A 12042-nucleotide genomic window follows, 5' to 3' on the forward strand; every position below is an offset into this window, starting at 1 on the left:
CTGGACAGGGAAAGATTCAGATGTTCTGGAGGCATCTCAGCTTTGTTGTCTTCTTGCAATAAAGTGTAGTTTTTACCTCGCAAAATAATGCTCAGGAGGCAGATTTTCAAAAAAAGAGAAGTCTTTTCTCCACAAAATCAACAAATGTTATTCGTATTTTGTTTCATTTCATATTCTTTAAGTTGCAACAGTAAAAATCACTATTCATTTCTAGTAAGTTGCAAATGTTTTTATTTAGGATGCTGTCATCCACTTTAATTCTACTATTATTTCAGTTGCAATAATGTTAAATAAACTGATATAATGACATTAATGGCTGTTGTTGTTGCAGTTATGTATATATATATATATATATATATACATAACTGCAACAACAACAGTTATTGCAGTTACTCCAAAAATTACTTTCAATTCAGGAATCCATATGTATAGTTTGCTTAGTCATAATCTTTAATACTGATACACTACTTTAGTGTTTATACGCCAAATAGCACTTTATAATGTGGGATATTCTTCCTACAAAACATGCTTCATCTTTTCATACATTATATTATCAGTGCACATTACTCTTCTAATACTATACTGTATTCAGCATACCCATATTGTCATAATGGAGTTACATAACACAATCTAAACCACCAATCTTCACTTCCATTTAGATCAAAAGGTTAATTGAGTAAGTTCACTCAATGTGCATCCATAGTGCAGCTACTATGATGTTTTGAATTAAAACATGGGTACTTAAACATTTAAACAAAAGTTAGAGTTAAGGTTAGTTTTCCTCTTTTGTGTTAACTAAATGGAGAAGACTCAACACAGAGTCTCTAACACAACTCAGAACTGCTCTTTAAGAGAAAAAATGGGTGGCTCTTAAAAGAGCCTTTGGGGGGTGGCTAACAGCCTTTGCGTATTTTATTTGGAGCTGGTGTACTTGGTGACGGCCTTGGTGCCCTCAGACACGGCGTGTTTGGCCAGCTCACCGGGCAGCAGCAGACGCACGGCGGTCTGGATCTCCCGTGAAGTGATGGTGGAGCGCTTGTTGTAGTGAGCCAGACGAGACGCTTCACCGGCGATGCGCTCGAAGATGTCGTTGACGAACGAGTTCATGATTCCCATCGCCTTAGAAGAGATACCGGTGTCGGGATGAACCTGCTTCAGCACTTTGTACACGTAGATGGCATAGCTCTCCTTCCTGGATCTTTTGCGCTTCTTTCCTCCCTTCCCGGCGGTCTTAGTGACGGCCTTCTTTGAACCCTTCTTAGGCGCAGACTTCGCTGGTTCAGGCATGATGACGCTGACGAGTCAATGTTTCAAGTCAGCCAGACAGATGCATTTATTTACTCGCCTATGCTAATATTGATATATATGGGACTTTTTGATTGCGTCTTTTCATTGGCCAAACCCAAAAACTCGCATTTAATTGGACAGCTCAACGCATCACAACTGGAAGGTGGGCCAATCACATGCGGCTAAATTATATCTCCACCTACCTCTTCATGTTTGAACAACACCCCCAACGACTCAGTTTTCTTTGTTAATTTCCCGCTCTTTTTGTATTGTAATATTTTGAGCAAATAAATCGTATATTTTTTTGTATACCTTTATACAATAATAAAATATAAGTCTGTGCTGTTTCAGCTGAAATAAACTTGCACTGACTGATCTAAAAATATATCGGTGCCAAGTTAGACGTAGTAGTGTTTTTGTTGTTGCTGTTGTTTTTGTTTGTTTTTAAATCACGTTTATAAATATGACTTAAATGTTTCAACTGAACTATGGCCTAAACCAGAGCAGGCCATTGTGTAAAAAAAATAAAATAAAAAAAAATGAAAAGATTATGCCTAAAAGGAACACTGTCATACTATTTGGGGTATATTTCATTGCAGACAGTCTCGATAAAATAAATTAAAATAAATAAATAAAACGTAATAAAATTTCACTTTTTAGAAACGACTCATTAACTCAACATTAAGACAGTTAGCACTAACAGCACTGTGAAAGGCAGTTACTGAGAGATAAACATAACAGATTAAATATTTTTATATGGAACAAAAATACTTTAGGTCTGTATTATACAACTTGCATGAAAAAGACAATAGTATAACAATAAATACAACTTACTTGATTTCATGAAACTTGAAAGTGTTTTTTTAAACAAAAACATACAAAAAAAAAAATAATAATAAAAAAAAAACGTACAGAAAATTGTCTCATTCAGTGCAGCTGTGGTGGCTCTTAAAAGAGCCTTTGGGGTTTAATGCAGCGGCTGCGGGTTTAAGCGCGCTCTCCGCGGATGCGGCGGGCCAGCTGAATGTCCTTGGGCATGATGGTGACTCTCTTGGCGTGGATGGCGCACAGGTTGGTGTCCTCAAACAGGCCGACCAAATAAGCCTCGCTGGCCTCCTGCAGAGCCATGACAGCGGAGCTCTGGAAGCGCAGATCCGTCTTGAAATCTTGAGCGATTTCTCGGACAAGACGCTGGAAAGGCAGTTTGCGGATCAGCAGCTCGGTGGACTTCTGATAACGGCGGATCTCTCGGAGAGCCACGGTCCCGGGCCTGTAACGATGGGGCTTCTTGACGCCACCGGTGGCTGGCGCGCTTTTTCGGGCGGCTTTAGTAGCGAGCTGCTTCCTCGGGGCTTTGCCACCGGTGGATTTACGAGCGGTCTGCTTGGTTCTTGCCATTGCTAGATACTTCAACTACCGAGAAAAATGCTTTCTGTTACACGGCTGCCTTTAAAGTCCTCCAAGGTCACACACAGTGTAGCGATGTACAGAGGCATACTATTGGCTAGCGCGTGACATCTGAGCATGACTGCTAGCCAATGATTGTGCTTCTGGCGCTTTCAAAGCAAGCGGGCGGCAGTTTGTGTTTCCTGCTGAAGAGTCATTGTTCTGTGTTACATTTATGTCTTGTCGCATAATTATATTCCCTTGTTTTTTCACACACACACACACACACACACACATATACATATATAACAACATATCAAGCTGCCTTTTTTTGTGTTGTTACTAAAATTACTGCTTCACCCAGAAATTTGAGTTTACCCATCATATTATAGATTACTAAAATTATTTTACTTCTTACTATTACATTAATAAAACAACACAAACACTTATTTTAAACATTCATCTTCATTTAAGTTTTGAAAACCAAAAGCTATATTACACCAAACGCTTAAACAGAAATTTCTCTTTAAAAGATAAAGTGGGTGGCTCTTAAAAGAGCCTTTGGGTTTTAAAAAAACTGACTCGAATCAGTTTATTTGGTTTTGGCGGGTTTTTCGGTCTTTTTGGGCAGCAGCACAGCCTGGATGTTGGGCAGCACGCCGCCCTGAGCGATAGTCACTCCGCCCAGAAGTTTGTTGAGCTCCTCGTCATTGCGCACCGCCAGCTGCAGGTGACGGGGAATAATACGGGTCTTCTTGTTGTCCCTCGCGGCGTTTCCAGCCAACTCCAAGATCTCAGCGGTAAGATACTCGAGCACAGCCGCCAGATAGACGGGAGCACCGGCACCTACACGCTCTGCATAGTTTCCTTTGCGGAGAAGCCTGTGAACACGACCGACGGGGAACTGCAGTCCTGCCCTGGATGAGCGAGTCTTGGCCTTCGCTCTCACCTTACCACCGGTTTTGCCTCTACCACTCATTGTTAGGTTTAAAAACTATTACGTTGGTAACTTCAAATAATAAATCTGAGAGCCCCGCTATGCTGTTTTTAAACGAGCGTCCCAGTCCACTATTGGTTAGGAGCCTTGTAAGTATTTAAACCAATCACTGAGCTTCCCTCCAACAACCACAGCTAAAGCCACACCTCCACAGCGGGCGGTCGGATCATGCAGCATTTTAGACTATTAAACAACACATGAAAGAAAACATTAAAGAAATTGTGAAAGGTGTTTTGATTTTTGCAAGAAACATTAATACATGTTGTTTTTAATCTAATAGAATTTATATCGATTATTCATTAAAACTGTTATTAATAATCGTGATTTTTGTTCTAAATGAAGTCAACGTGTAAAACATGAACTCAGATACTGTCTTATAATAAATTACTTAGACTAAGAATAAAATAAAATAAAATAAAATATAACCTTCCATTGGAGACTGAAAATTTAAGATAGGGGGTAATTATGAAAGATTTGTTTTTTTTTCTTCAATAAACGTGGGTCAGAATGAATCATACCCTTTTATTCAACACTTTTTGCAATGTCCTTTTCCCAAGATAACAGCTCTGAGATTTTTTTTTTTTATAATGCCTGATGAGTTTGGAGAACCCCTAACAAGAGATCAGAGACTATTCATTCATACAGAATCTCTTCATACCCTCCAGATTCACAGCTCTTCTCCTTAGTTGGCCCACTCGTTTTCTATAGGGTTCAGGTCAGAGGACTGGGACAGCCATTGTAGAAGCTTGATTTTGTTCTCAATTACCCAATTTTGGTCTAATTTGGATGTTTGTTTGTGGATCATTGACCTGTTGGAAGATACAACCACAGCCCATTTTAAGATTTCTACAATGGACAGTCAGTGCATCAAAACTATTTTTCCAGTACCACCAGCAGAAAAATATGACCACAAAATTAAAGATCCAGCAATATATTTCACAGTACACATGGGGTAGTTTTTATCTCTGTTTGCACCGACCCCGTCTTGAGTGTTTGCTGCTAAAAGGCTTTTTTTTTGTTTAGTTTCATTTTGCCATAGAAGCCAATTGTGTTTGAAGTTCCAGCCGTGCCTGACAACTGAATATGCTGCCGTTTTTTTTATTTTTTTTAATGAAACCATTTTCTTTTCTAGGTTTGTTCATGAAACCCTCATAGACATGATGTGATAACTTTTTTTTTCTTCTTTTTTTCCTGAGACTTTCTGACCTCAAGAGTCCAGCTGTGATTCTTGGAGAGTCTTTGGCCACTCAACTTCCCTCCTCACTGTGCATTAGGAAAATATAGACACATCCTCTTCCAGGAATATTTGTAACATTTTCTGTTGATGTTGTTTGTTTGTTTGTTTTAATTATTGCCCTGGAGTTAGAAATGGGAATTCCGACTCCCCTTGGTGTGATAATAAATAAATAAATAAATACATACATACATACATACATACACACATACTCCTAGAAGAATTTCTAGGAGTATCCCTAAAAACAAAACAAAACAAAACAAAACAAAACAAAAAAATAATAATAATAATATATGTATATATATATATATATATATATATATATATATATATATATATATATTGCAGAATGTGATTTTCCCCCACTTTAAAAAAAAAAGTTTGTTTTTACTGAAAGATCAAATGGACAAACAATGCAATTTTTTTTCACATCCGCCTTTGATCATATTTATCACAGATATTACTAATTTTTAGCACAACTGTATATACACCTAGAGGAAACAACATAATACATACCATAAACATACCGCTATTTAACCTTTAACTGTTTTTCAACGACACATACTTCTGTAAATAAATACAACTCAAATGGCCATACTGCTGAAATGCCAATTAATATAATAAACGCCAAGTGCAAGTATGTACGAATGAAGTTATGTAAGTACACGTAACTGCTTGCGACTCTAATGATGATATGAAAGTCACTTTGGTTAATAACGTCTATCAAATGCGTACCTATAAATGTTATGAAGATGTGGTCTAATAAAATCTTTGTCAAAATGCATTAATCTTTTAAAATATGGATTTTAATACTAAACAAAGGACAGACATCGTTAGACTAGGGTTGGCGTTAAACCACATTATTTTCTGCTTTATCCAGCCGCGGGTGGGGAAGTGGCGGGGTTGGTTTCAATTAGGTCCTGTAAGCAAATGTAAAAGACCTTCCCGCAACGCTTGGTCTATATTGTTTTTTGTTGTTTGACCGATAGAAGCAGTAGCTGAGATATGTCTGGAAGAGGCAAAGGCGGTAAAGGACTCGGAAAAGGAGGCGCTAAGCGTCACCGTAAAGTTCTGCGCGATAATATCCAGGGAATCACCAAACCTGCCATTCGTCGTCTCGCTCGCCGCGGCGGTGTGAAACGCATTTCTGGTCTGATCTACGAGGAGACCCGCGGTGTGTTGAAGGTCTTCCTGGAGAACGTCATCCGGGATGCCGTCACTTATACCGAGCATGCTAAGAGAAAGACCGTCACCGCTATGGACGTTGTGTACGCGCTGAAACGACAGGGCCGCACCTTGTACGGATTCGGAGGTTAAACACCTTAAATCAGGAGAATAAATCCAACGGCTCTTTTAAGAGCCACCCACACTGTCATATAAAGAGTTCAACTTCCAATAATGTGGTTTTGTGTTGTATGTTCAGTATTCATTTTAGTTGAATGTTCGTGTTTTTGTTTTTCATCATTTACAAACAAAAGACAACACGCAAGATAGTGTGTCGTTTCACTAAAACATGATCTCCCTTCTCTCTGTTTTCATATCACACAATACGTAATTTAAGTAGTACTTGATAAGGCGCTCTTGAATTAATAATTTAGACAAGAATAGTACAAAACACAAAAGCGGTTGTTACTCTTATCCACGTCTTATGCTACCCACAAAGCAACAGAGCTCTATAATTGGAATAACGATATGGGTCTTTTTTCTCCAAAATTATCCCTAAAAGTCCATACTGGTTTCAAATTACACTTTGGTGCAAAACATCTATTTAAGACCACATTTTTCACAAAATATTACTGTGCAAAAAGAGCGGGAAATGAACAAAGGAAACGGGTGAGAGTGTCATTCAAACTGGAGCGGTGGGTTAAGCTATTATTTCCCCGCCTGTGATTGGCCCTCGTTTCTTTTGCGATGCGTCAAGTTGTCAAATCACATACTAGTTTATACATTTCACCAATGAAAACACCCAATCAGAAGGTTCTACATCCCTCTTAAAATTAGCATAGGTGAGTGAATAAATGCCTCTGCCCGGGTCAGTTCAAGCTATTGTTTATTAGAGTCATCATGCCTGAACCTGCGAAATCTGCTCCTAAAAAGGGCTCCAAGAAGGCCGTTACTAAGACCGCCGGGAAAGGAGGAAAGAAGCGCAAGCGATCCAGAAAGGAAAGCTATGCAATCTACGTGTACAAAGTGCTGAAGCAGGTTCATCCTGACACCGGTATTTCTTCTAAGGCGATGGGAATCATGAATTCATTCGTCAACGACATTTTCGAGCGCATCGCCGGTGAAGCGTCTCGTCTGGCTCACTACAACAAGCGCTCCACCATCACTTCACGGGAGATCCAGACCGCCGTGCGTCTGCTGCTGCCCGGTGAGCTGGCCAAACACGCCGTGTCTGAGGGCACCAAGGCCGTCACCAAGTACACCAGCTCCAAGTAGAATAACAGATTGTTAGACACCCCAAAGGTCCTTTTAAGAGCCACTCATCTTTTCACTTAAAAGAGTCTGCTGTTGTCGTTGTTTATCTTTGTTTGTTGAATGAGACAGCGGAAATATTGGACTGCCCAGATCGAATGTAATGTTGCACGTTTTTTTTTTTTTTTTTTTTTTTTTTTTTTTTTCCATGTTTCCTCTGCTGTTTGCTTTGGCTTGCAAAGATGGACTTTGATGCATACAAGAGTGTGTCTAGTGGTTGCAGACAGCTAGCAATATAAGCTGTGACATATTACACCCAAAAATTCATACAGTGGGCTAACAATAAAATTGTTAAACTTGGAACCAAAAATCTTTCAGACACTTTGACCGGACCATGTTTTGCTTAAATGTTTTTTTCTTTAATTGTTGATGCAAACTTTTTACACCACAGACGGAATTAAATGAAACATTGCTTGGTATTTGGTTGACTTAAATTGGTCGCATCTAATTGTGTACTTAAATTTAATAGCTGACACCTATTCAACCTAATTCATTAGTGAGACAGTGACAGAAGACTGGCATTATCAAGAAGAATGTGTTCTGACACAGTTTTAACTCCATTCTTGTCGTATTTTCTTACCATTTTCTAAACTATAGCGAATAAACTGTGATAATGTGAGAGATGTAGGTGTCTGAATAAATTTTGGTTTGACTGTACATTTTCTTTTTGACTTACTAGCTTAGGTCACAAAGGTCATTAGGGCCTCTCATCTACATGACCAATTTATGTTTAAAGCATTTATTTTTTCATCTTTAAATCTTAGAAAATAATCAAGAATATTTTACTGAAACCTTCTGCATGAGAAAAAAGTACTTCATATCTGGATGTTGGGGGAAAGTTTCTGTAAGAGTTTGGGTTTGAGCATCCCAGCCTTGAAGATGTTGTATATTCTGTGTGTGTGTGTATTAGTATCTGTACAGGGAGATTCATAACGGCACCCATGATGAAATACACATATATACATCATCTGTCACCCTGATGCACGGGTGGCAGATATGCGTCTTGAAAGCAACATATTGCGTGTGAACTCTAATCACTTAATTAACCTTCCAAGTTATTATTTGAACTTTATGTACATAGGTACAGATTTTGCATGTTTTTCTACAATGTAACCAATCAGAATCAGCAGAGTATAACTACTGCTGTATTGAAAGTGAATGCAGAGCAGCCTACGAACTCCATCAAGAGTGTTGAAGCTTGACTTTTGCTGATGAAACTGCAAACAATTTTCTTCAGTCAATTTTCCTTGAATTGATTGCACCTCTGACTTCTGGTCTTTTGTCCTTGGGTCTTATTCATTCATTCATTCATTCATTCATTCATTCATTCATTCCTTTTATTTATAAAGCACTTCACAACTTCATCTATAAATAAATAAATAAACATACGTGTACATATATATATATATATATATATATATATATATATATATATATATATATATATATATATATGTTTATTTATTTATTTAATTATTATTATTAATTTTTTTTTTTACCCTAGCTTTGAAAGCATTTATGGATGTAATCTCTCTAATCTCAACAAACGCCTGATTCCTTTCAGCTTTAAATGAGTCCGTGGGACAGTAAGAAACAACTTATTTGATGATCTTAAAGACCTCAGTGATTGACGGAAAATAATAAGCTCAGACACATAAGCAGGGACCATTCCATGTACTGCTTTGAACACATACAAGAGGACCTTATATTTTATGCTGAAGCCCACTGGTAGCCATCTGAGAGAGGCCAAGATAGGAGAGATGTGTTGACTTTTCTTAGCACTCACAAGCAGCCTAACAGCTGCATTCTGGACTCATTTAAGATGTGAAATAATGGTCTGACAGGACCCCACATACAACACATTACAGTTGTCCAGACGAGACAGTATAAAGGCATTTATATCTTTTTCTAAATCTTCCATCGACAATAAAACAGGTTTTAATTGAGCAAGAGACCTAATCTGGAAAAAAAAAAGTGTGGATCATAACATCTTGGTATGTATGACAACATTTTCAATTATATTTGCAGCATTACAATGGTCGTTTTTAGAAATTACATTAAAACATACTGATATGAAGCAGACACACACCTAGGAGGATAAATCCAGCAGCGGGGCTTGATTGAAGGTGAGTGAACAAGATGAATCAGTCAGAATGATGGTGATGAGGATAAAGACGAGAGCAAATGCGAAGGGAATAATCAGGAAGTGAGACAATGTCTGTTATGTTGACGTGCTCGTGGATTGAAGTGATCGCGAAAATGTAAGCGCCAACATCATCACCATTCAAGTTATAACTGTTATAACATTTCCATTACTGTTTTTGTTATACTGTTATATGTTGATCAAAGAAGAGGACCAGACATGAGAGTCAGAAACAAACACGAAGCCTCCGGATGTTGTGCATGTGCTTCAAGCTGCCCAAAACAGCGACTGAATTAAACACTACACATGTCCCTCAGTAATGCTAATTTTATTAAAGCCACGTTCAAAGTGTTTGCTGAACACACAGAGGACGTTTTCAGTTTTAATCAACCTTTTTCACCTAAATATACCATCGAATTTACACGCGGCTTTTTCCCGTGGCTGCTGCTCGCCTTGAATTCGATCTGACAGGAACAAAAGAAACATTTCCACATCGCCACTTTTAGTCTCCAAAGAAAGCTAGGAACCTCTGCTTGGTGTTCACTTTAATTTTTCTGCCTCAAACCACTTCACCCATTCAGTTTTTGCTTCAAATGTCAGAGAAGAAAACACAAGCTTGAGGCACTTCTGAAGGCGCAGAGTCGCAGAGCGGGAAGGTTGAGTCTATAAGGTTCTCATGTGTCATTTAAGAGCGCGCAGTCGCTTCCTTGTTATTCATTGTTGAGCTCAGCTTACGTGAGACTACAAATACGCTCAGAGAAATGGCAGAAACCGCCCCAGCTGCTCCAGCCGCCCCGCCGGCGAAAGCGCCAAAAAAGAAGTCCGCCGCGAAGGCCAAGAAAGCAGGTCCAGGTGTCGGTGAGCTCATTGTCAAAGCCGTGTCCGCATCCAAGGAGAGGAGCGGCGTGTCTCTCGCTGCCTTGAAGAAAGCTCTCGCTGCCGGTGGCTATGACGTGGAGAAGAACAACTCACGCGTCAAGATCGCCATCAAGAGTTTGGTGACTAAAGGCACCCTGGTGCAGGTCAAAGGGACCGGCGCCTCGGGCTCCTTCAAACTCAGCAAGAAGCAAGCCGAGACCAAGAAAAAACCCGCAAAGAAAGCAGCTCCTAAAACCAAGAAGCCTGCCGTCAAGAAACCCGCTGCTGCCAAGAAGCCCAAGAGCGCAGCAGCAAAGAAGCCCGTCGCTAAGAAGTCACCCAAGAAGGCCAAGAAACCCGCCGCTGCAGCCGCTAAGAAGGCGACGAAGAGCCCCAAGAAGGCAAAGAAGCCAGCAGCTCCTAAGAAAGCAGTCAAGAGCCCTAAAAAGGCCAAGGCAGCAAAACCCAAGGCGGCAAAGCCTAAAACTGCTAAGCCTAAAAAAGCAGCTCCCAAGAAGAAATAGAAAGTCAGTATTTCATTCCCCAACGGCTCTTTTAAGAGCCACCCACTCTCTCATGAAAGAGCGAAACTGTTCGGTGCTGAAACTCATGTGATCTGCTTTCTCATTCATCACAGACCTTAAATATTTCAAAATCTTACATTAAAAGTGTATTTCACCACTTTCGTTTAACTATTGGTGAACTGTGCACTTGGAAAAACCAAACCCTACAACATCTATTTGTCTCATATTAAGGTTTTGAGCTTTCTGTAACAAATATTGCCATGTTTTTGTCATGTTTCTTCAAATTCAAAAACATGCACAATCCGACCAACAGCTGTGGAGGTGTGGCTTTAGCGGTGGGTGTTGGAGGGAAGTTCAATGATTGGTTTGCAATCTTACAAGGCTCTAAACCAATGAGCGGCTGGCACGCTTCTTTAAAGCAGTGTAGCAGAATTTGTTCTTTATTATTTTTGATTTGTTAAGGTAGGAGCGCTTAAATTTAAAAATGAGCGGTAGAGGTAAAACTGGTGGCAAAGCGAGAGCAAAAGCTAAAACTCGCTCATCCAGGGCAGGGCTGCAGTTCCCCGTTGGTCGTGTTCACAGGCTTCTCCGCAAAGGAAACTATGCAGAGCGCGTAGGTGCCGGTGCTCCCGTCTATCTGGCGGCTGTGCTCGAGTATCTTACCGCTGAGATCTTGGAGTTGGCTGGCAACGCCGCGAGAGACAACAAGAAGACCCGTATCATTCCCCGTCACCTGCAGCTGGCGGTGCGCAATGACGAGGAGCTCAACAAACTTCTGGGCGGAGTGACTATCGCTCAGGGCGGCGTGCTGCCCAACATCCAGGCTGTGCTGCTGCCCAAGAAGACAGACAAACCCGCCAAAACAAAATGAACGGCTTCAAGTTTGTTTCTGAAATCAAAGGCTCTTTTAAGAGCCACCCATCTTCTCTATTAGAGAGCGCTTTTTTTAATCAGTTGCGAAATGCTGTAAGTGCATGTAATCAAACTTCACGAACTACAATCTGAGGAGAACGATTATGAATGATTGAGAATCAGAATATAGATTTACATACAGATCTGTGCGTATATGTACAACAAGTTAGAAAAAAATAAGTATATTGTATCTATAATTGCCTCGTATGGCACAAAAACGAGAATC

At 39.9% G+C, this 12042-nt stretch overlaps 7 protein-coding genes across 7 annotated transcripts; 4 read left to right on the forward strand and 3 right to left on the reverse strand.

Annotated features, from left to right (window-relative positions):
- Positions 1-886: 886 nt before the first annotated feature.
- Positions 887-1296, reverse strand: LOC127162455 (histone H2B-like). The gene has a single exon (XM_051105242.1). It carries the CDS (start codon positions 1285-1287, stop codon positions 913-915), a length of 375 nt encoding a protein of 124 aa, XP_050961199.1. The 5' UTR covers positions 1288-1296; the 3' UTR covers positions 887-912.
- A 958-nt stretch (positions 1297-2254) lies between these two features.
- Positions 2255-2696, reverse strand: LOC127162440 (histone H3). Its single transcript, XM_051105230.1, has one exon. It carries the CDS (start codon positions 2683-2685, stop codon positions 2275-2277), a length of 411 nt encoding a protein of 136 aa, XP_050961187.1. The 5' UTR covers positions 2686-2696; the 3' UTR covers positions 2255-2274.
- A 544-nt stretch (positions 2697-3240) lies between these two features.
- On the reverse strand, positions 3241-3672 carry LOC127162446 (histone H2A-like). Its single transcript, XM_051105235.1, has one exon. It carries the CDS (start codon positions 3650-3652, stop codon positions 3266-3268), a length of 387 nt encoding a protein of 128 aa, XP_050961192.1. The 5' UTR covers positions 3653-3672; the 3' UTR covers positions 3241-3265.
- Positions 3673-5885: 2213 nt separating this feature from the next.
- On the forward strand, positions 5886-6248 carry LOC127162453 (histone H4). Its single transcript, XM_051105240.1, has one exon. It carries the CDS (start codon positions 5910-5912, stop codon positions 6219-6221), a length of 312 nt encoding a protein of 103 aa, XP_050961197.1. The 5' UTR covers positions 5886-5909; the 3' UTR covers positions 6222-6248.
- Positions 6249-6962: 714 nt separating this feature from the next.
- LOC127162457 (histone H2B-like) lies at positions 6963-8027 on the forward strand. The gene has a single exon (XM_051105243.1). It carries the CDS (start codon positions 6969-6971, stop codon positions 7341-7343), a length of 375 nt encoding a protein of 124 aa, XP_050961200.1. The 5' UTR covers positions 6963-6968; the 3' UTR covers positions 7344-8027.
- Positions 8028-10213: 2186 nt separating this feature from the next.
- Positions 10214-10922, forward strand: LOC127162438 (histone H1-like). The gene has a single exon (XM_051105228.1). It carries the CDS (start codon positions 10284-10286, stop codon positions 10902-10904), a length of 621 nt encoding a protein of 206 aa, XP_050961185.1. The 5' UTR covers positions 10214-10283; the 3' UTR covers positions 10905-10922.
- A 450-nt stretch (positions 10923-11372) lies between these two features.
- Positions 11373-11775, forward strand: LOC127162448 (histone H2A-like). Its single transcript, XM_051105237.1, has one exon. The coding sequence runs from the start codon at positions 11389-11391 to the stop codon at positions 11773-11775; it is 387 nt and encodes a 128-aa protein (XP_050961194.1). The 5' UTR covers positions 11373-11388.
- The last annotated feature ends 267 nt before the right edge of the window (positions 11776-12042 follow it).

The sequence above is a fragment of the Labeo rohita genome, unplaced genomic scaffold (genome assembly GCF_022985175.1).
Source record: "Labeo rohita strain BAU-BD-2019 unplaced genomic scaffold, IGBB_LRoh.1.0 scaffold_94, whole genome shotgun sequence".
NCBI classification, from domain to species: Eukaryota; Metazoa; Chordata; class Actinopteri; order Cypriniformes; family Cyprinidae; genus Labeo; species Labeo rohita.

What these genes read in the sequence shown, in the direction of transcription:
- LOC127162455 (XM_051105242.1), bottom strand. Translation starts at nt 1,287, where the DNA reads ATGCCTGAACCAGCGAAGTCTGCGCCTAAGAAGGGTTCAAAGAAGGCC.
- LOC127162440 (XM_051105230.1), bottom strand. Translation starts at nt 2,685, where the DNA reads ATGGCAAGAACCAAGCAGACCGCTCGTAAATCCACCGGTGGCAAAGCC.
- LOC127162446 (XM_051105235.1), bottom strand. Translation starts at nt 3,652, where the DNA reads ATGAGTGGTAGAGGCAAAACCGGTGGTAAGGTGAGAGCGAAGGCCAAG.
- LOC127162453 (XM_051105240.1), top strand. Translation starts at nt 5,910, where the DNA reads ATGTCTGGAAGAGGCAAAGGCGGTAAAGGACTCGGAAAAGGAGGCGCT.
- LOC127162457 (XM_051105243.1), top strand. Translation starts at nt 6,969, where the DNA reads ATGCCTGAACCTGCGAAATCTGCTCCTAAAAAGGGCTCCAAGAAGGCC.
- LOC127162438 (XM_051105228.1), top strand. Translation starts at nt 10,284, where the DNA reads ATGGCAGAAACCGCCCCAGCTGCTCCAGCCGCCCCGCCGGCGAAAGCG.
- LOC127162448 (XM_051105237.1), top strand. Translation starts at nt 11,389, where the DNA reads ATGAGCGGTAGAGGTAAAACTGGTGGCAAAGCGAGAGCAAAAGCTAAA.